At 62.1% G+C, this 21656-nt stretch overlaps 1 protein-coding gene across 6 annotated transcripts; it reads right to left on the minus strand.

The window, feature by feature from the left end:
* Positions 1-838: 838 nt before the first annotated feature.
* On the minus strand, positions 839-21621 carry SCARF2 (scavenger receptor class F member 2). Of its 6 annotated transcripts, none has more exons than XM_035340304.1 (12): positions 21359-21423; positions 15163-15221; positions 14248-14290; positions 13453-13554; positions 12636-13155; positions 12324-12542; positions 11810-11938; positions 9368-9471; positions 9181-9298; positions 7577-7698; positions 3350-3502; positions 839-2828 (listed from the first exon to the last, which is right to left on the minus strand). In XM_035340304.1, the coding sequence occupies exons 5-12, from the start codon at positions 13115-13117 to the stop codon at positions 1618-1620; spliced, it is 2538 nt and encodes an 845-aa protein (XP_035196195.1). In that variant the 5' UTR covers positions 13118-13155; positions 13453-13554; positions 14248-14290; positions 15163-15221; positions 21359-21423; the 3' UTR covers positions 839-1617. The 6 variants fall into 6 exon arrangements, with proteins under 6 accessions (XP_035196195.1, XP_035196196.1, XP_035196191.1 ...); XM_035340305.1 differs by lacking the exon at positions 21359-21423 and adding an exon at positions 17042-17192; XM_035340300.1 differs by lacking the exon at positions 14248-14290 and having other exon boundaries at positions 21359-21621.
* Between the last annotated feature and the right edge of the window lie 35 nt (positions 21622-21656).

A 21656-nucleotide genomic window follows, 5' to 3' on the forward strand; every position in this document is an offset into this window, starting at 1 on the left:
CGCGCTGGTGATGACCTCCAGGGCCTGGGGCACAGGTTTGAGGTGAGCCTGACCCATCTGAGCTGGAGGGACCCTGCAAGAAGAACCTGGGGGCTGCAGCAGATGCTGGGCTGAACAGCTTGTTCTTGGCTCCTGAGGGCGGCGAAGCGGCGCGGCACGTCGGGAAAGGCACCGGCAGCCAAAGAAGCTGCTGTGTCCTCCCCGCAAAGCTGCACCCCAGTGGGGTCCGGAGGTGGATCAAGTTCAAGTGGGATGTGAAGGAGCTGGAGAGGCCCAGAGGAGGACCACCAGCCTGGTCGTGGATCTGGGACACCTAACAGGGCAGGTAGGGAAGGCTGGGCTGGGCTGGCAGTGAACTGAGAGCGACCAACAAGTAAGATGATGGAGTCGAAGTCTTCTTTTTGGTGCCAGATGGTGTGATGGGGGATGGCAGCCACCGACTGCAGCTTGAGAGGTTCGGGTGGGACTCCAGAAGAACCTCCTGGGCAAGTGGCACCTTGGCTCCAGGCAGCCTCACTCTGCCTCTTTTGTGCCTGAGGCTGCCCCATGGTTGGCAGAGCTCTGCTTTTATTTCTCGTGACACCAGGAAGAGCCCGACAGAAGAGCAAGGCTGCAGCCTGATGGGCGGGAGAGGCTAGGGGTGGGGGCTGCTGCTGAGCACCCTGAGGTGGTGCTGGGAAGGGCTCAGAAAGCCCTGTGCTAGGACCAGGTCCTCCATCTCCCCACCGTGTTCCTGCTTAGGACCACAGGGTCCCGAGTGCCCGAGCGAGGCCAGGCGATGCCCAGCACGTGGCCTGCCCGTGGGCAGCCTGGGGCACGGAGAGACGGCACCCAGGCGTGGAAGAAATACACTTTATTAGAAAAGCGCTCTGCAGAGATGCCAGGCTCTGTCGTACCAAACTCATCCGCTCGACTCTGCTGGCTGGGCCCCCGGAGCTGCGACAGCCTCCCCGAGCGGCGTCTGGCTCTGGCCATAAATAGTGCTTTCCTGCTGGCTGCTCCTGGCAGAGGCAGCCCCAGGGCCGGGGGACATCGGTCGAAACCAGCTCGACCCCGCGCCAGGAGCAGCGTGGTGGCAGAGGGACGGCGGCACCAGGGGGACAGCGGCACCAGGGGCTGCGCCTCCGGGAGCGGAGAAGCTGAAGCGGCAGCGCGGGGATGTGCGAGCAGCCCGGGCGTGGGGCGAGGATGTGGGGCACGTCCCCAGCCACGGCCCCACTCGTCCCCTCACCCCCGCCGCGACGGGGACCGACGGACCCGAGTGGGGCGTGGGAAGCAAGTGGCTCCGTTACTGCAGAATATAACATGGGCACGTCTAGTACAACAAGCACTGCTTATGCGATCGATAATACTGCTAACAAAAAGGGGGGGCCCCCAGCTCCTGCCCCTGCCTGGGGAGTAGGGAGCAGGGCACAGGGGGGTACCGGGGCACGGGAGGAGATGGGACTAAGGGAAAAGGAGGGTGAGGGGAGAGACGGGGGAAAAGAGGAGGCTGGGCGGCTCTTGCGGTGCCCCCTCTCCAGTCCAGGCCCCCACGTGCCTGCAAATGTCCTTCCTCCTGCCCAAGCACACCCGGCGTGGGGCAGGCTGGCATGGGGCTGGGTGCCAGGCTCCCCGTTACTGCACCGTCTGAGCGGGCACCGCAGCTGCTTTGGACAGCTCCAGGGTGGCTTCTCGGCTCTTCTTCCTGGGAGGCTTTTTAATGGGCGTCTTCTTGGCTGCTTGCTCGCTCTGGGGAGCCGGGTCCTGGCTGCTAACGGAGGAGGTTTGCTTCTCCGCCCGCCTGGGCTCCCCGGCCGCCGGCTCGGCCGCAGTGGGGATCAGTTTCTGCAGGTTGGGCGAGGTGGGCAGCAGGGGCTTGCTGGCCTTCTGGCTGCCAGCAGCTGCTGAGCGCTTGGCTTTCTGGGGCGGGGTGGGCTTCTCCCGCTGGACACCCACCCCGTTGGGCCGGGCGCTGCCCTCCCCCTTGTTGAGGCTCTGAGTCTTTTCCTTCAGCTGGGCAGCCAGCAGCGTGGCTGCCTCGGAGGCCAGGTGGGGATGGAGGGTTTCAGAGCGTGGCTTGCTGGCACTGGGGCTGCGGGGAGCCTCCCCGGCGCGCCGCTCTGGGTGGAAGCCGCCCATCTTTTTGAAGGCGTTCTGCACCGCCCCATTGATGTTCTCCATCTGCTCCGAGTTGGCCTTGCTCCTCTGCTTGGGCTTGGAGGGTGACTGGGGCTCCACGGTGAGGCCGGCTTTGCCTTCGGGGACGCCGGGCTCCTTGGGGTGCTTCTGCGTTCTCTCCTTGCTGCGCGTGCTGCCCTTCTCCTCTGCTTTGCTGTGCGTGCAGGCTGACGTCTCGCTGGGGCTCCTCTTCCTCTTGGCCAAGCCCTGGCTGTGCTCGGGGCTGCTGGGCCGCGCGGCCGCTTGCTCCGGGGACCGGCCGGGTGCCGGCAGCGAGTTGGACTGGTTGGAGTTGTACCGGCCGTGGATCCAGGACACCTTGGGCTTGGTGGATGGGTCGGGGGGACGGGGCTTGGTTCTCTCTGGGGACGGTGGCTTCCCGGGCCCCCTGGGCTCCGTTGCCATTTCTTCCTCCTCCTTGGACTGCTTGGAGAGGCGAGCGACCCTGGCATAGAGGGCGGCACTGGCTGAGCCCGACCCGCAGGATGAGCGCTCGCTGTCCGAGGACTTGAGCAGGGGCATTTCGCTGCTGTCGGCCTGGAAGGCTTTGACGGAGCCAGTCTCCTTCAGGAAGGTGTACTCGCCCGCCTCTTCCCCGCCGCCTGGGGCCACCAGCTTCTCTCCAGGGCTGGAGGATGTCCCCCGGTCCCTGCTGTCGCCCACGCTCTCTGCGGGAGGAGAGCACAGAAAAAGTGTCATGCGAGGAGGGGACAGGAAGGGCCAAGAGCAGCAGATCACAGCAGCACAGAATGGTTTGGGTTGGAAGGGACCCTTAAAGGTCCGATCAGTTCAATCCCCTGCCATGGGCAGGGACACCTTCCACTAGGTGCTCAAAGCCCCATCTAGCTTGGCCTCAAACACGCGCAGTTATGGTGCAGCTGCATCTCTGGGCAGCCTCACCCCACCTTGTGATACAAATTGCATGTGCTGGTGGGACAGGGACAAAACGGGTCTCTCCCAGGCCATGTCCCACCCGGTCCCTCTCTGCCTCCGTGTTCCCGTGTCTCCGTGGTCAGCCTTGGTCAGGGCCCCCAGCCTACCCCTTCCTGGGGCCAGTGCAGGAGGAGCCGGGCGCACGGTCCTCTCCAGGCACGGTGCCACCTCCCCTCCCTCATCTCTCCATGGAGCAGGAGGTGGGGCTGGAGCTGGCCCCAAAGCACCCAAGAAAGTGCCATGCCCCTCTGCTCACCTTCGTGGGGGACGCAGTACACCGGCCCCTCGTCTGTCGTGTCGAACGAGGAGAAGGAGCCGCGGGAGGACCAGGACGGGGAGGGCTGCTCCACCACCGAGGGTGGCTCGATGAAGCTGCAGTTCAGGGTGTTCTCCAGGTCGTGGTGAGCCACTGCAAGGGCAGGGAAACGGCTGTCAGTGCCTGCCCTACCACACCCTGGCCCCGCTCCACCCCCGACTTGCCCATGGGAATTGGGGTCCCAGCAGGATGACGGGGATGGCTTCGCCTTCAGGGGGTCCCAGCCAAGTGCCCACACTCTGTGACCAGGCTCCCTGCAAGGGCAGTGACAAACATCCTCTGTGCCTGGGGACAAGTGACAGTGGGCAGCCGAGCCGTATGAGGCTTACAGCCACCTCTGTCCCCCTTGGGGCTGCCACGGTGTATCTCCCAAACCAGGGATGGGAGAGGGGAGAATCCTGGGTGCAAGAGGCTGCACGTCTACCTGCAGGCTGCACACCGGGTGTCGAGCAAGAGAGGCCACTGCCAGACCCCACAAGAACGTGGTGACCACGCGGGTTTGCCCGGGCACCGTACAAACTGGCCCAGCCCTCTGCAAGGAATGTCCCATGCTCAGGGGCACCATCCCCTTCCTGGGGACAGGACCGAGCTGCCAGGGTTCACTGCGGGAGTTCCCATTTCTGTGAACGTGAGTTTTCTGGTCTGGGAGGGGCTGTTACTTCTCATTGATCACATTTAAGTATTTTCACTGAAAAAAAAAATATGTCAATAAAAACCCTTGAGGGTTTTTAAACCCTCTGCTGACGTTTACTGGTTGGACTGTTTGATCCTTATAAAGCGTTCAATGCTTTATGATGAAGTAAGTCTTCTGACACCGTGAGTGCTGTTGGGATGCCCCCCCACAACGTTTAATGTTCCTTAGGAAGTCTGACCGTAGAGGGGTAAGCCCTACTGCATGGATGGACGGCTCATTAAATTTACAGGAGCGATGTATGCTCCACCCTGCACGGCTTGGGTTCTCGGAGAACAAAGATGCAGCAAAACAGCAGATGGGTAAGTGCAGGACAGACGATTCACATGATGTGAATGGGCCACGCTCCCCACGTGTGTCCCAGGGAGCCATCCCACTCGTGCAAGTAAGCAAGGGGGTAGCTGAGGTGACCATGAACGTAAGGGGGAATAAACCTGGAAGGGGACTGACCTGAAGCGTGGAGGCAGCAGGGGCTGAGCCACTCGCCAGCGCCCGCTCAGTGCCAGCACGGCTGGACAGGGCACTGGGCCCCAGCTGCATAAGGGACGGGGGAAGATGCAGCAGCAGAGAGAAACTTCAGAGCAGTTATGCCAGAGCAAAAGCAGCAGTGATATTCAAAGAGCAAATGGCCGAGAGAGGGGGAAGCAGCAGCTCCGACATGACTTTCCTTGTAATAAAAACCAAAAAGGGAAAATTAAAAGCAGACCGTTGGAAACAGATGAAGCACAATGCTTCCTGAGAGAAGGCGTGACAAGTCGCTGGGACTCATGGCCACGAGGCATCTCCAGGACTTGGATGAGACTGAGGATATGGCCAAAGGAAAAGGAGGCTCTCCCGAGCACCAGCAGCAATTTAGAGCTCAGCTGGGGGCTCCTGCCTGGCCTCTGGGAAAGCCCATCAGTGTGAAAAACACCACCAGAGCAAGCCTTTGGAGCAGGGTCAGGTCTGGCCAAGGTTCCCTTGCCATCCGCAGGAATGCCACGCTGCCCTGGCTGCAGCCCAGGGATGCAGAGCCGGGCGCAGCAGCGCTGGTACCAGCCGGGAGCGCAGGCGGCTGCTGTGCGATGCCCCAGGGGACGGCGCTTCCTGCTCTGCTCTGGCATCTGGCTCGGGGAAACTTGGCTGATGAATCATGGGCTGTCAGGAGCTGCAGAAATCTGTTCGCTTCCTGCAGGCCAACCAAGAGCCCATCTGCTCGCTGACACCTCCACGAGCCTGGCTGAGGCAGCAGGACCGGAGCGTTGATGCCACCTGAGGCATCCAGCCCCATGTCACCGGCACCCAGCATCATGCTGCACATCCAGCGGGTGCTCGGCCAGCCATCGCAGCCCTGCTGCCAGGAACTTGTCCAGTGCCCCTGGACCCCAGCCCTGCTTTCTGTGCCTTACAAGTGGCTGCACACAAATGAGAAGTCGTATCAGCCCTAAATGCACTTGGGGCTGTGCTGTTAGATCTCAGGATGGAGACAAAGCAGTGAGAGGCCTCATGTGAGAGGGCTCCCCTGGAGCCTTGAGACGTGGTGCGGGCACTGCTGGCACCCCAGGTCCTTGCACTGATGTGTGCAAGGGCTGGCACCTGAGCCTCCTGCTGGCATTTAGGGCAGAAGGGAGGCTTGAAGCTTGGCTGATCTGCTGCAGTCAGGAGAGGCTGCTGGCTCCTGTGCTGCCTGGGCCGACGATGCTGGTGGACAGATGTTGCTGCTCCAGGGCCAGCCCCAGCTGCCTGGGACTGCTGCCTGCCCAGATCCTATCCTGCCTGCCGGCACAGGCAGCACGAGCCCCTCACACACCTCGTGCTGCAGTAACTCAGAGCCCCGCTGCTCCTCTCTCAATCCCATCTCCAGCTCCCAGCGGCCGGGGTGCAAAGGCAAAGGCAGGCTATGCGATTTGGAGCCAGTAAGAGTGATGCCTGCTGAGCAGGTATTCCCTGCCTGGGCTTTTTACTGCCCAAGGAATCACCGACAGACACAGGCATCCAGTGAGCTACAGTGGGGAGGGAAAACCTGCTGAGCTACAGCCCGGAGGGAAAACCTGCCTGGCACCAGGTGCTAGCGAACGCGTGGCAGCGGCTGCTCTGCAAGGATGTGAGCAGTGACCCCGTGTCCTTGGCTTCAGCCAGTGCCGACTTCATGGTGGCATTTCCTAGGGTCCTGTGTGCCTCCACTGCCCCTCTGAAACTTGGGGAGGGTGTGCACCAGAGCACCTTATGGACCCCCCCTGCCTCGCGCTTCCCACTGGGATGGATGCTGAGGACACGGGGACATGGGGACACGTGCCACCAAGCTGCAGCATCCCTAAGGCCAGTCCCATGGACTAAAGTGGCACCATGGCCACAGGCATGCAGATGCCACCAGCCCCCTCACTCAGGGCTCCCCATGCCAAGAGGGGTCGAGAAACACCAAGGGCTGAGCACCAGAGGGACCGGGAGCTGTCAGCATCAGCGCTGGCTCTGCACCCCATGCTCCCAGAGCCAGCACCTGTGTGGATAACAAGACTAACGCATGGTGCCACGCATGCCAAAGCAAACAAACGCAGACCGTGGCCAAAGCATTTCAATCCAGCGAGACAGCAGCCCCGGGAACACCAACAGGCTCCAGAACCGTTTGCCCCAGCCCAACGAGAGCAGCCCTAAAAATGGGTCTAGGTTGGTATCGGTGAGCATCATGAGCATCTTCCAGTGCGGACTCCTCCGTGAGGCCAGGCTACGAGGGATGGGGGCCGCAGGGCCGCCGCCGCCTCCCTCCCTGTTTACACAGGGCAGCTGGGTGGGAGCCAGGTGCCACGGGGCGGCTGCAGGAAACGCGCACACAGCCCCATTGAGCCCTGCGCACACAGACCCCTCTTGTCCTCCTCCGAGCCCTGCCTGGCCCCTTCCACAAACACAGCCCCTGTTTTGGTTGCAGCAGGGATGTTTCCCCGGCCTCAGCACGCTCTGCTCCGGGGCAGGGCTCTGCTGCATCCCAGGGCGGGAAGAAATCCAGCCATGATGCGGACCCGCGGCAGCTTTGGCTCAGCTTGCAGAGGAGGGGGAGACTTCTCCAGGGTGGAGGGCATCCCCCTGCCTGCCCCCTGTGCCTTGGGGTGCAGCTGCTCCACCATGGGGCGCTCCAGCCCCTCGCAAAAGTGGACGGGGGTTTTTACTGCGACAGGGATCGTTCCTCAACGTGGGAGACTAACAATGCACAAAACAGCTCAACATCGCTCCGGGCACCGCCTCTTGGCAAGCAAAGTGAAGCCACCTGGATCCCACCTTGGGATCCAGCAGCCAAAGGCTGAGAGCTCTGCAGCCCTCCTGGGAATCCAGGTGTCCCTGCCACTGCGCTGCCCTGCTCCCAGCCCCGCGCACACCCGAGTTCCTGCGCCCATGAAATCCCAGCATGGGTTTGGAGCAGAAGCAGCGTGGCAGGCTGTGTGTTTCAGCCCAGGACTAACGCCCTAATTTTCCTGGCGCTGGTTCTTTGCCCCTCAGCTCCATACCTACAACCTTGGGCAACTTCTGGCGGCGCAGGGGGATGCGCGGGAGCTTCATGCTGATGCGGCTGAAGCGCCCACACAAGCGTCTCGGCGGTTTCTTGGCTGCTGCCGGGTCCTGATTTGCTCTGCAAGACAACGCAACAGCCCCGTCAGGCACAGCGAGACACGAGGTGATGGCTGCATGTTGGGGGGGACATCAATCACAGAGCCACTCATTGAATCAGGAGCTCAGGGATGCTGGAAATGCAAAGGGGTTTTGGGGAAGAGACAGGACTGAGAGCGAGAGAGGCAGTAGGGAACCCCAGGAGTGCAGTCCCTGTTGGTTTTGCCTTGCAGAGCTTTATCTCAAAGTGGTTGAAGCCTGAGGCAGCTTGGGGGGGGGGCAGGGGTTGGGCACGCATTGGCACTGCTGCCAGCCCCAGGCACTGCCTCACCCGTGCCTGGTGCAGCCTTGTGGCACGGCCAGACCCTTCCTGAAACACCCACAAGCTCCCAGACACGGCTCTGAATTAGATGATTAATGCTTAAAAAAATACAAATTAAAAAAAAATAAAATAAAAAATCCCAACCCCAAACAAACACGTGGCTTCTCTTTATTTGCTCTCTGGTTTTGAAGCCTCTCGGGGATGAGCTTTCAAGCAATTATCTGCAGCCACAGGAAAAAGAGGCTCAGTGTGTCAGTGCCGTTCAACCTGTGCACGCCTGCGGCCGTTGCAGTCTCCCTGCTGCAGGACCTGGCCACCGCGGGCTGCTCGGGGACAGGACACCGTGGTCACAGAATGGGGTCCAGGCACCGTGGTGCCAGCCCGTGCAGGGAGAGAAAACTATTCCGAGCCACTTCCCCGTGCAATACTTCTCCAAGCGGGGCTGCATTTGTGAAGTGGCTCCTTTTATCTGCAGCGTAATTGCATGCATGCAGCCCGCAGGCTCTCCAAACCAGATGTGCCAGGCTGGAGCTGAGCTGGCACAGCTGCAAGCAGAGGCTTCCGGGAAAATTCTCGTGCCGTGGCTGGCAGCACAAGGGGAGGCTTTCTTGCTGCTGGAGAAGATCCCCGAGCCCCCTCCTCCCTTGCCCAGCCCCAAAAAGCACCCGTCCCTGTCCCCATCCCGACCCCTGCAGCAGGGACTGGGGGACCAGATTCACCCCACGGACCACATGGGAGGTTGATGTCTGGGAGTCTGGGTTTCCCTTTGCAGAGCGGCTCTAACTGCCGGAGGCTCAGGGGGACCCAGTGGGATCTCAGTGAAGTGATGGCCAGTGAGTGGGACACAAAGCCAGGGGCCACCCCAGGCGTGCAGGGAAGGGGGTCCTCCTGCCCCCCACCCCGTGCCGCCTTCTCTCTGTCCTCACGAGGATGGGAAACCAGCCTGGGTTTTCCTTCCATTTCTTCCCTTTGCCTGACAGCATCCACTTACAAAACAAAACAAAACAAAAAAAACACCCAATTCTGGCACAGAGAAGGGATTGAAGAGATGCTCCGGGGGATGCAGCGGGCAACCTCAGGAGCTGCTGCCAGAGTCCTGCAACTCTGCACCCACTCGGGGTCACCGCGAAGACCGGCAGGAACAGCACCAGGACCCCGTGCTGCCCGCGTCCCGGCACTCACCCATGGGCTTCGTCCTTCTTGCGGCAGACGCAGCAGCAGCAGAGCAGGGACAGCAGGAGGATGAGCAGCAGCGCCAGGAGGGCTCCGGCCCCGATCACCCCCATCCGCTGGTTGGCCTCTGCAAGACAGAGCGGGCTCAGCCGGGAGCTGCCGGGCGGCCCTGCCACCCGCACCCACCGGCACTCACCCATGTGGCAGGCGCCCGTCAGCGGGTCACACGTGCCGTCGTGGCAGCTGCAGGCTTCGGCACAGTTGGCTCCGTAGTGGCCGAGCGGGCAGGTGAGGTTACAGCTGGGGAGAGGGCACGAGGTGAGAGCGGCACCCGCTGCAGGTAGCAGCATCCCGGGGACGCTCCCTATTTTCTCTTTCCTAAACCCTCTGTGCTGGGAAATGCGGGCAGCGCCGCTCCGGGCTGTAGAATCCCCCTGGGGACCCTGCGATCCCCACGGCGGCAGGACCCCACCGCATCACGGCCGCCTTTGCTTGTCCCTGCGTTTGCTCTCACTGCCTCTGCTCTCCACGTGGCCCAAGAGTCCTCCCCATCCCTGCCTCCTTTGCAAGGCTTTGCAACAAGGCTCACGGCACGGCTCATAACATAAAGGGTCGCTAGCCCCTCGGTCACATCGGAACCCAGCCCAGCAGCCCTGAGGCAGCCCCGAGCATCCCGTGCCAGGTTTCCAGCTCAGCTCTGCGGTGACGTGGCCGTGGCACCCTGCGGGCCGCCCCGCGCTGCCCCAGAGCATGTGCGGCGCGGAGCCCTTCCCCCGCAGCCCACGAGCTTGGAAAGCTCCCAGCTTGCTTTATTTACAGAAAGGAAAACAACCGATCGGTCTAAGCAAATAGCCACGGCATCCGCCTTACCAGGGCGAACCCTCCTGGGGTGGCATCAAACCTCCTTGCGCAAAGCGGCCTCCCCGGGAGCTCTCACCAAGGTGAGGAGCACACACAGGCATAGGCGCCTTCCTGCAGACACCGGGGCTTGAGCACGGAAAATACACGCTGGGCACACAGTGCAGGAGGCAGGGCTCTGGGTGCCAGCTCTCTGGCAGGGTGGGACCCATGGGACACATCCTGCCCTGCATCCTGCCCCCAGAGCTCCGGGGACAATGACAGTACAAGGTGTTTTACATCTCCTTTTTTTCTTTCCTTCTCTCCCCTCCTATCATACTTCGCTCCATGCATCCTTTTTGAACAAAGCACTCTCAGAAAAAAAAAAAAAAATTAAAAAAATAACCAGCCAAGCCCAGCCATGTGGCTGCAAGGGACTGAGATGACCCCCCCATGGCTGGTGGGACAGGCACCACACTGTGGTCCCAGGATGGTTTTGGGCAGGCTGGCGGCACCGCTGGGCACTGACCCCATCGCCAGCTGTTCCCAGGTGGCAGGAGCCACGCTCCAGCCCGCCCACGCTTCCCCCAGGGCCGCAGCTGCTCCCTCGCCTGCAGCCGGCCGCAGCTCAGCCCATTTCATGCTCCTCCGACTTTCAAAGCGTTGCCCCAGCCGAGCCTCGTGCCTGCTGCAGCTGGAATGGGTGCTGAGCCCCTGCAGATGCTCTGGGCAGCTGTTCTGCTGCAGCAGGCACGGGGCAGGACACGGCGATGGGCGCAGGGATGTTTTCAGGGCAATCCAACACCCCCACCCAGCTGGATCCACATTTCTGCCCCAAGCTAAAAAGATTTTGGGAGAGCACAAGGGGCTATTTTTTTTTCCAAGAGGGTCCAGACACCTCCAGGAACGATGCCGAGCAGGTAGACTTCTTTGTGTCAGGAGTCTCAGTACCCTCTGAGACCCCCTTTAGCATCCTCCCTTCATGGTGAGGACACACTTTCCTTGCCTGTTCAGGCAGCATTTCTGTTCCATGTTGGAAAAAAGCAAAGGGACGAGCACTCTCTGGGACAGGGCTTGCAGTGAGAGCACAGCCAGGGGAAAGGGGAAGGGGCTGGAGGGCTTCGGGCTCCTCCTGGGGGGGGGGGGTGAGAAAGCCCCTGGTGCAAGCTGCTGCTCGGAGCAGGAGCACCACGTGGACCCGTGAGGCTATTTGGTAGTCTCAGATGACAGAAAAGGCTTTTCTCTTTTTAGTTAGAAATCCCACCCTGAACTTAAAATAAAAAGTTTTGTCAAAGTCATTAGTTTTTGCCAAATGGCTGCTTCTTAAAGTTAAATCCTTTTGCCAAGGAACCCACCCAGCTGCTAGGGGAGACGCATGCGTCTGAGCAGGGCTCTCGGGAGGGCTCTGCAGCGCTCCGAGGTGCCCGAGTGAGGTTTTGGTGTCACTGCCCAACAGATGCTTTCATCTCGTCACAACCAGGGACAGGAGCAGCCCCGCCAGCACCCTGTTTTGCTTCCCAAACTGCAGCTTTTCCACGCTGATACCACAGCTCAGCAAGAACGTGTGCTTCCCACGCAAGAACGTGTGCTTCCCGCAATGGCCCGTGAGCAGTTCTACCGCAGGGAACCCATCCTGCTGCTCTCTTGGATCCTAGTTAGTTTGGGGCACACCAAAACCTCTCCGCACAGCCCCGGGGTAAGGGCTGGAGGTGACACAAAGCGGGGTCGGCACACTGCAGGCTCGGCAGAGCAGCGTGCGTGCCCGGGGTGCCCGCCGAAGCGCAGGCTGCGGCTCACTTACTACGTGCCATGGGATCCGGCGCGGCACAGGCACCTCCCCGTCTCGAAGTGGCACTCGCCGTTGACGCAGTCGCTGCAGACGAAGGCGCAGTTCTCCCCATACGTCCCATTGCGGCACTTGGTTTCGCACCTGGGGGTGGCGAGGGCAGGCAGCTGGAGCACCGGGGACAGGGGGGGGGCTCCTGTGGCCTGTCCCCAGCCCGGCCACCCCACGCCGCCCTGCCTGCTCCGTGCAAGGAGATGAGATGTTAGCCCCATTCGGGGCAAAGCCCCAGACCCGATCCCGGGCAGAGAGACTCCAAGAAAGCTTCAGAGCTGCGAGCTCTCATGTTCAGGTGGGGTCACCACAGGCTTCCTGTGGTCCCACGGCTGTGCCAGCAGGCTCCCACCCCTGCCATCCCCTCCTGGCTGCACAGACCTGCCTGCCAAACCCCAGGTCTCGATGCAGGGAGCGGCGGGGATGCTTGCGCCGCCCCAGCACCCGGTGAGGACCAACTCCACCGCCCGGGACTCACCGGTCACCAATCCAGCCGGGGTTGCAGTGCGAGCACTTGCCATTGATGTGGTTGCAGGTGTGGCCATCCTTGCAGGGGGGACAGACCTTCTCGCAGCCCTCACCATAGAAGCCGGCTGAGCAGGGCTGGTCGCACTTGGTGCCGTTCCAGCCTGCCTCGCAGGTCAGGCAGCGCCCGTCCGCCACGGTGCAGGGCTGCAGGCTCTTGCACTGCCCACAACTGCAACGGCCAAGGGAGACTCCGTCACGGCATGCAGCATCCCCAGGGCACCCCGGGGCCCCCAGACCCCTTTCCACCCCTCCCAGCACTCACCGCCGCCGGCAGCCTTGGCCGTAGAAACCAGCGGGGCAGGGCTCGCGGCAGTATTTGCCCCGGTACCCCGGCTCGCACGTGCAGGTCCCATCCACCTGGTTGCATTTGCCCTTGTAGCACTGGCAGTAGCGGTCACAGCGGGGACCAAACGTCCGCTCACGGCACTGGCAGCGCCCCGTGAACTGTTCGCAGGGCGAGTTGTTGCAGGAGCACTGGTTGTTGCAGCCACGGCCCCACCAGCCCGGCTGGCACAGGCAGTTCCCGGTCTGCTGGTCGCACTGGGAGTTGTGGCTGCAGTAGCAGGAGCTGGAGCACTGGGGGCCCCACCAGTTCGGCTCGCAGGTGCACTTGCCCGTCTTCTGGTCGCACTTGCCGTGCTTGCAGAGGCAGACATTCTCACACTTGGGGCCCCAGCGGTTGGGGTTGCAGGTGCACTGGCCCGTCACGTCCTCGCACTGCCCGTTGGGGTGGCAGCTGCACATCTCCTTGCAGTCGGGGCCCCAAAACTGCCGGGGACACTCTGCAAGCAGCACACAGACAGCGGAGTCGTCAGCTCTGGGCACCAGCAGAAAACCCCATCCTAAACAGCGTCTCCTGGCCACCGTCCCCTCACCTCCCAGGGCATTTCGGGTGTCAGAGCGGGCCCATCCAAAGGGACGCTGCCCTGGGCACACAGCCAGGAGGGGACCAGCGAGGGCACAGCGGGAGCACTGGCAGCCCATCCCGTGTTCTGCTCTGCAAAGTCACCCCGGGACAATCCAGCCCGTTTGTCCCCAGGGCCACCCCGGGTGACACCACCGGTGCCGCTGATACTTACTGGTGTCACAGTTGGCACCGAAGTAGCCATGGCGGCAGCGGCACTCGCTGGGTCTCACGCACACCTCATTCTCCTTGCAGGTGAAGTTTCCTTCGCAGACGGCTGGACCGATAACAGCACGCATGAGGACACAGCACGGGCACAGCGACAGCGCCTGCTGGCCTCAGGTACCAAGTGCCACCAGGCTTGCCCCTGCTGTCCCTGTCCCCCACCCTGCAGAGCAGGGGACAGGGAGCACGGTGGCGCTCCAGGGGCTGCAGAGCTGCGACACCGCACCCGTCCCTGCAAGCAGCCCTGCAGGGGCCCTGGCAGCCCAGACGGGGTTGGGGCCACCACCAGAAAGATGCCACCAGCCCCCTGCCACCGTACTCCAGCTCCATCCCTGCCACCAGCTTCCTGCCACCCAGCTCGGCCCCGTTCCTGCCGCGGCTGCTCCCAACGCCAGCACCCCTCACTCAGCTCCACATCCCCAGCAGAGCCAGCTGCAGGTAGGATGCGGGACATGGGGCGGGGGGCTTGCAGGCAGCCACCAGCAGAGCCTCCCCCCCCTGCTCCCCGCAGACCGCAGCAGGGACACTGCCACCCCTGTGCCTTGCTGCCCAGCAGGGCAGGTCCGCAGCCCCCCAAAAGTCCTCAAGTCCCTCTCCTGTCAAGGGGAGTGGGTGCTGGGGCAGGGGCAGGATGTGCTGCTGTCTCCCCGTGCCAGCAGGCCTGGGCAGACACCCCCCATCGCCCTGACAGAGCTTCCTCAGCCGGCGGAGAGGGAGAGCAGAGAACCCGCACAATCCACCTTACCTGGCCGTTCTTAGACCTACGGTGATGGGTACTATAGAAAACCCTAAAATAGACAGATTAAACAGGTTAGGAGAAGTGAGTCTAACGGTTAGAACAGGTCGTGGGGAAAAGGGGGAGAGGAGACGGGGGACAGTTTGCTGTGGGACTGTCCTCCCTCCGCCATCCGGGGAGGCCCCATCCTTCTCCCTTCCTGCGTCCCGTTGGCCCAGGGCAGGCACCGGCCGCATGCAGCGAGCGGTTACAGGGCACGTGCAGGGTGAGTTAGTTGGTTACGTGGTCTGCAAACCACTGGGCCAGCATGCACGGCTCTGACTGCAGCGCCAGGGCAAGGTGAGTGCCGTGGCCAGCCAAAACTGCAGGGAAGAACGCAGCATCCCCCAGACCTCCTGCGCGGTGCCGTTGCAGAAGGCTGACAGCTCGCACCAGCCCTGCACCCACCGCGGGCTCACCGCTGCCCATGGTGGGAGCCGTAATGGCACGGTCCTGGCTCCCGGCCGGTGGGCTTGGTGGCACCAGCGCTGGCAGGGCCTCTCTGTGACAGCCTGTGGTGGCACACGCTTGTCCTCTTCCTCTGCCAGCAGCCCTGCCTCCAGCGCTGCGGCAGCACCCGTGTCCCTCCGTGCTCCGCCCAGCCCTTGGGGACACCTTGTGGTCCCTTGCATCCGAGAGATGTACCCCAGCCTGGGGCCCAAAGGTGACACGGAGCAGGCAACGCTCCTGCAGACCCTGCTGGGGGATGGCCCCACGGGGACAAGGGCAGCCCGGAGCCGGGCACTCGCTGCCTGCCAGCACAAGATGAGCTGGGGGCAGGCTCTGGGCTCTGCACAGCTCCAGAGCCCCCAGGCATGGCCAGGAGGAGTCGGCAAAGGTCAGGCAGACCAGCAGCATCTAACGAGCCGAAATGCCAGGGCTTACCTATCAGACACTCGCTTCCTTGTTGCCTCCATCCTGGACAGCACACAAGCACTGAGGAGCTGCAGGAAATAAACACAAGTGATTAGGATCCCCTGGAAAGCCTCCGTCCCTCCTGGAAGCCTGATGAGGGCACCAGCCTGCAGGTGACACCACATCCTCTTCAGGCATGGAGAGCCACCAGCTCATCCTCTGCTGCGCAGATGCTTGGCAAGGGGCACCCGGGCCATGGATTACCACGGGGGCTTGTGACAGAACCAGCTCAAGATGCCCCACCTGCAAACCAAGGCAATGCCAGGAGTGAGGACTGACCAGCTCTTCCCAGAATCACCAGTTTGCCACCAGCCCTGTCCTACCAGCTCTGCACAGACGCTCCCATGTTGGTGCCTTTTCCTAAAGAAATCAGGAAGGATGCAACCACCAAAACTTCACCTTCAAACGTTGCCGTCTAAAAACAAACAAAAAGATTCCCCCCAAAGCTGGAAAAAAGGTCCTGGGCAGAAACACCAGCTCTGCCCCATGGGTCTGGCCAAGCACCCTGCTTCCAGAGGTGCTTGGATGTGAAGGATGCTCTGCCTGGTCCCATGCCCACAGCCCCCATTCCCGCTGCTCCTCTCCCCACCCAGCCCCAGCAGCAGATTTCATTGCTGGAAAGTGAGGAGCTCCTGCAAACCTCCTTGCCCTGCACCCTGGGAGAGTTTCTTACAACCCGGCTTGTTTTAGGATTAGCACAGGAGGCAGATCCCCTCCTCAGCCCTTGTTGGCTCAGAGCAGCTCTGCCTGCGTGCACCCCGCTGCGCCGGGCTCCCCAGGTCAGCCCCACGCCGCTGCCGACCTCTCCCCAAGCAGCCCCACGTGCCCTGCACGCAGAAAATGTCGGATCGTGTTACTGCCAGCCAAGATTTTAAGGACAGAATAAGCCGAACGTATTCCTTGACTGAGGCATTGGAAAATAGTATTGAGGAGGAAGAAAAGCCCAGGCAAAGCAAGAGGCGACCACGAGCACCTAGAGATGGGTTTGCTTCTCGGTGGCCTCGATGTCTTGGCAGCCTGGGGACGGCATCCAGCATCCCAAAGGCAGCCTGGTGGCTGTGGACCCCAGCGCCTGGGGGACAGACAGCCCCTGGGGGACATCCTGGCATGGCCCACCCGCCCCATGCCCACCACAGCTCCCAGGAGAGGGGCACTGGTATGCCCTGTGGCCACACAGGCGAGGGGACACCCTCTCCCCAGCCTGGCTGCTCGCGCACGATCCCGCTATATCCCTTGATGAGCACACAGCGACTTCTCCCATTTACTGAGGTTTTCACACCAGCAGTGAAATATTACAGCAGGGCATGGCTGGGGATAGACCTGCAGCACTTGCAAGCCTGAGGCTCCAGCTGCACCCCAGCAGGGACCTCGTGGCGAGACCAGCGAGCATGGGGAAGGACAGGTTTCTGAGCAGCATTAAATGTTGCTTGCTCAGCCCCACGAAGAAGCCCAGCAATACCGCCGGCTGCTCGGTGGAGGTTGGGGCAGGTCCCTGAGCCTTGGGTATCCCAGTGCATGGCCCTCATGTCAGACCCCCGGTGCCCCCAAGATCTCAGAGCACCACGCACCAGCTGCGTCAGCTGAAATGCTCCTGGCAGAGGCCTGACCCTACGCAATGCAGGGACAGGGTCTCAGAGCCCTGAGGAGGTGCGGAGATGTCTGCAAGGGACCATCCTAGGAGGAGGCTTGAGTCAAGCCAGGGCTGCTATTCCCAAGCCTCCCACGGTGGGCATTACACACCGATGCAACCCAGGCGTAGGGAAGACACGTGGAAAAGGTGCTCCCTGTCCCCAGAACCAGCAAGGGGCCACCACCGTGCTGGGGGGTACCGGGTGGAAGCCCCACGCACCTCGGCCAATGCTCAGCGTGAGCCACCCGGTCCCTGCTGGAGGTGGAAGCGACCCTGGAGGTTTAGGAGCAGGCCAAAAGCACGCTGCAGTCGAGGGAAACTTTGCTCGGGTTGGTCCAGCAATGAACAGCAGAGCCTGGAATGTGTTTTTCCCTTTATATGTAACAAATGCAGAAGAGGAGGAGGAGACAGCAAGGAAGTATTCGCTCTAAACCCAGTGTAGTCACAGGACCACGTCTGGCTGCCAGAACGAGTTGTCCCAGGCTGGTGGGGCTAAGAGCAGCCCCCAGCAAGACGCATGCAAGGCAGAGGCTGGACTCAGCCCCCCCCCAAGCCAGGCAACGGCAACGCCTGCGCGGGCAGCACCGCACGCGGACACAGGAGCACCGCGTCCGCCTTTTGCAGAGGATGTTGAAAAATTGGACAGGAGGCAGAAAGGAACCACAAAAATGATTCAAGGCCTGGAAAAAATGCCTTGCAGCTGGAGACCAAAATAGCTCCATCTATTTAGTCCGTCAAAGAGATTACGCGGCGCTGCGATTGCAGCGGGCTCAGTCACTCCCCGCGGGGACCCCGGGGCTGGGGCAGGGTCTGTGCCCCGGCGTGGGGCTGAGCATGCAAGGAGAGGTGGTGGGGGCATTAACCAAAGCAACTCCCCAGGGACCGGGTGGGCCCGAGGCGAGATTCTTCCCTACAAGACAGCCCTGAGTGAGCTCCTGGGCTCTGCTCCAGCGTAATGGGCTGAAATTCATCGTGCTGTGATAGACAGGAGCGGGTCTGGTCAGGAATCATCCTGCTCTACACATCCCTGCCTTTAGAAATCTGGTATCTGATGTGTTTTTTTTTTTCCATGTGAAACAGTTTCAGGCCCACCATGGGAAACTCTCCGCTAGGGAAAACCCCCACTGCCCCCCAAAGCTCCTTGCTTTCTCCCTCCTGTCACAGGGAGCCCTCCAAGAACCCGCAGCCACTGGGGCACCTCCAGCAGCCCAGCCGGCATCCCTGGATGCACCAAAACACCTGGGGGGGTGACAGGGGGCTGCCCAGGCAGCCCCCAGCGCCCTGAGCTGACACCGAAGCCAGGCAGCAGCAGAGAAGTCGCCTTCCTCCGCCACGAGCGGGACCGCGGCCCCCGCCAGCCGCAACCCATCCTGCACCCCGCGCCCAGGATTACAGCCTATCTGTTAACAGATAGCTAATCTCTCCTTCGCTGTGCCTGCCCGTGGTATCCAACACCTCCGTGCTCAGCCTCCCCTCATTTATCAGCTGCTCCGACAGCAGATAAATACGCTCGTGTTTCAAAGCTCGAGCTGCCTCCCCACAGGGTCAGCAGCCCTCGCCCGCACAGTGCAGCACGGAGGGGCCACGGAGTGCCAGGACGGTGCTGGGACCAGTGCTCAGCCCCCACCCCAGGGCATCCTCGAGGATGCCCTTGGACCTGCTGCCTCTCCCAGGGCATTCCTCCTTCTGTGCGAAGCAGCCGGCACTCCTCCTGCTGCGCACCGTGGCTCCGCTGCCTGGTTTCAGCCCTTCTCTTTCTGTCTTATTTCTTCCCTTGAGAAAGGGCAAAAAGTCAGTCTGGTTCCAAGCCTGGCTACCCTGCTGCACACCCCATAGCCTCGCGGTTTCAACGGGGCGAGGAGAGGCAGACGGGATGTGGCACTGGGTATCTGGTGCTCCCAGCGCAGCCCTCACACTGGATCCAGCACCACACTGGTGGCAGATGACCTGAACCCATTGGCCGTTGGGCTGTGAGATGTGCTTCCGAAACGTGCCTCATGGCTTTGTCTCCTCTGAGGGGGATTCAGTCCCTGCGCCCCACAACCACTCACAGAAATTTGTTTAAAAACTTACTCCTGACCCAAACTGACATACCAGCACAGACATGCCCTGAGCAAGCAAGTGCTCTGGGCTTCCTTATATTTTTTTCACTTCTCATTTTTCTTTCCATTTTTTCTTTTCATTTTCTTCATTTATATTTTTCTTTTCCTCAAATGCTGGGAAAAGGAAGAAGACGTTGCCTCTGAGATGTGCCTGGCTCACAGGGATTTCACTGACGCAGAGGAAAAGGAGCGCGGATGGAGGCAGAGCCAGGGCTGCCCCTGCTCCCTGGGACACAGCTGCATCCCACTGAGCATCCCGCATCGTGCTGAGTGTTGGGCTGAGCATCCTGCATCGAGCTGAGCGTCAGCAGGGATCGGGAGCTGCACAAATGCATGGGGGTGCAGATCCCAAAGCCCAGAGCACCACTGCCACCTCCCTCAGCCAAACCAGTGCTTGCGCACTGCTGCCCAAACTGGGGAGGAGCGCATCACCCCGACACTGAGCCCCCTTCTTCTCTGTTACCCACCACTCGGTGCCACCCTGTGCAGCATTGCCAGGCCCTAGACGGTGTCACCCACGGTGGCCTGGGACATCCCTGCAGCTCCCTGACCTGCCTCCTGACAGACACCACTGGCCTTGAGGTGCAGGCACAGACAGGTATGCCTCGGCGCAGCCGTGGGATCCCATGTGAAAGGAAACCCTTTGCACAGAGAAATAAATTACAAAGAAAAAAAAGGATTACCAAAGGAGAGTTTTGGAGAGAGAAGGACAAGGACAAAGGAATTTGCACGCACACAGGGCTTGCTCTCAGCAGCCCTGCACCCCTGCATCTCAAGTGGCAGCTACAGGGAGAGTCACGTTGAAAGTTAACAGATTACAAAAGAGCTTCAAATTTAAGAGGAACGGTCACATTTAGTACACAAAACCAAGTAGCTCCAAAACACTTTTCTCCTGCCCTAAGGAATTCATTGAATCGCTACCCACTAGCCAGGTCCCTGAAGCTTGCAGTGAGATGCTGAAGTAGAACCCCCAGTGCTGAGGGGTGCCTGGACACACGCAGCAGAGCCCGGTGCTTGCACAACCACCCAGTGAAACGCGTGGCAAGGAGTCAAAGCAGCAGCTTGAATGAATTCAAATGCCTAGGAAAGCTGAGCTGGGGGAGGGGGAAAATTGGACACCAAAACCCGGTGGCTTCGTGTGCAGGCTGACTCGGGCATCTCTCCAAGCGTCGCCCGGAACGGCTGCTCCCGGCTCCGTGCATGCTGTAGGACCTGTGCCACCTGCCTCAGGTCTCTGGGGCCACCAAGCCGCGTTGGGATGGGGACGTTGTGTGCTGCAGGCTGCCCCGGCTCTGCGCCCTGCACGGTGCTTGGGGAGGAGGGTGCGCACGGCTTTTGCACGCAGGAGCACCAGTCCCAGGATGCTGGGAACTGGGGGATCACCGCTCGCTGCCCCTCTGCTGCCGCGGGACAGGGTGGCAGTTTTGTAGGGTAGTGGCCTCACGGGTCACAGGCACCCGAGGAAGGCCCGCTCAGAGAACCATCAAATCCCCCTGCTGAATAACAGCACGGGGCTGGGAGCTGCGGCCGCGCTGGCTTGTGAAAAGCCTCCTTAGGAAACTTGGTCTGTAATCTGAGGAGGGGGCACCAGCGCCCTGCGGCCCTGCTGAATGGAGCCATTATGCGGGCCCTTCTAGCTTGCAGCACATGTTTTCCTTGTGGACTCGCCTGACCTCACGAGCGAGATGTAAAGGTGCATTTATAGCCGGGGCCCCCCATAAAGGGCAGGGCCTGGGGATCCTGCACTTCTCGCCAGGATGGAGCAGCTCCGGGCCCTCTTCCCCCCTTTGCTTGGGCCAGCCCGGCCGGGGAGCTGGGCCAGCACCAAGCCTGAGCACCGCAAAGCTTGGCCCGAGGTGATGCTCTGTAGAGCAACCCGTGGTGTCTGCGGTATGCGGAGCACAGTGGGAGCGGGGAAGAGGCAGTGCCAGCCCCCAGGACTCTGCCCGTGGCCAAGCAAGCAGGATGCAACCATCCGGGGAGAGCCAGGCGGTGCCAGCGCCCACTTTCTGAAGCCAAACCCGAGCCTCCCTGAGCTGCCAACGCATCCACGCTGAGCAACAAGGGGCAGCTCCACCAGGACGCCCGCAGCATCCCGCATCCTGCCAGCGGCACAGGCCCGGGGGGCAGCAGCACCGGTTCCCTGCGATGCTCTCCGCCCCCTGGAGCACGCAGCGCCGGCTCCCCACGGCAGGACCGGCCCCGGGACACCCAGGACCGTCCCCCCCGCGCTCGGACCGGGCTCGTCGCCCCTTCCCCGCCGCCGCCCGGCATAAGAAGAAGCCCGGGGCCGGGGCTCGCCCGGCGGAGAGGAGCGGCCCTCCTTCCCTCCGTCCCTCCCTCCCTCCCGCACCGCTCCGCACCGCACCGCGGCCCTGCCCCGCGGGGGTCTCCCGCTGCCCTCCCCACCTGCCCGCCCGCCCGCCGCTCCTACCCGCCGGCCCTGCAGACGTTCCTGCCGCGGGGGCTCAGCTCCTGCGCGGCTCCGCAGCTCAGCAGCAGCAGCAGCAGCACGGCTCCGGCTCCGGCTCCGGCTCGGGCGCGGCGCAGCGGCCGCAACCCACGGGCCTCCATGGCCGTCGGCGCGGCGGAGCCCGGCCCGGCCCGGCCCGGCCCAGGCGGGGCGAGGCGCCCCGGCTGTGCGGTGCCCGGTGCCGCCCTGCCCTGCCCTGCCCTGCCCTGCCCTGCCCTGGCCGGCGCTCGGCAGGCGGAAGCTGCACTGCGAGCGCCGC

This window comes from Oxyura jamaicensis, chromosome 15 (genome assembly GCF_011077185.1).
Source record: "Oxyura jamaicensis isolate SHBP4307 breed ruddy duck chromosome 15, BPBGC_Ojam_1.0, whole genome shotgun sequence".
Classification (NCBI taxonomy): Eukaryota; Metazoa; Chordata; class Aves; order Anseriformes; family Anatidae; genus Oxyura; species Oxyura jamaicensis.

Bases quoted from the DNA above. Each gene is read 5' to 3' on its own strand.
- SCARF2 (XM_035340300.1), bottom strand. From the start codon at position 21,498: ATGGAGGCCCGTGGGTTGCGGCCGCTGCGCCGCGCCCGAGCCGGAGCC. The intron at 9,472-11,809 runs GTAAGTGAGCCG...CCCTCTCCCCAG, and splicing joins GCCGGATCCCATGGCACGTA to CTGTAACCTCACCTGCCCGC. The intron at 7,699-9,180 runs GTGAGTGCCGGG...GTTGTCTTGCAG, and splicing joins AAGAAGGACGAAGCCCATGG to AGCAAATCAGGACCCGGCAG.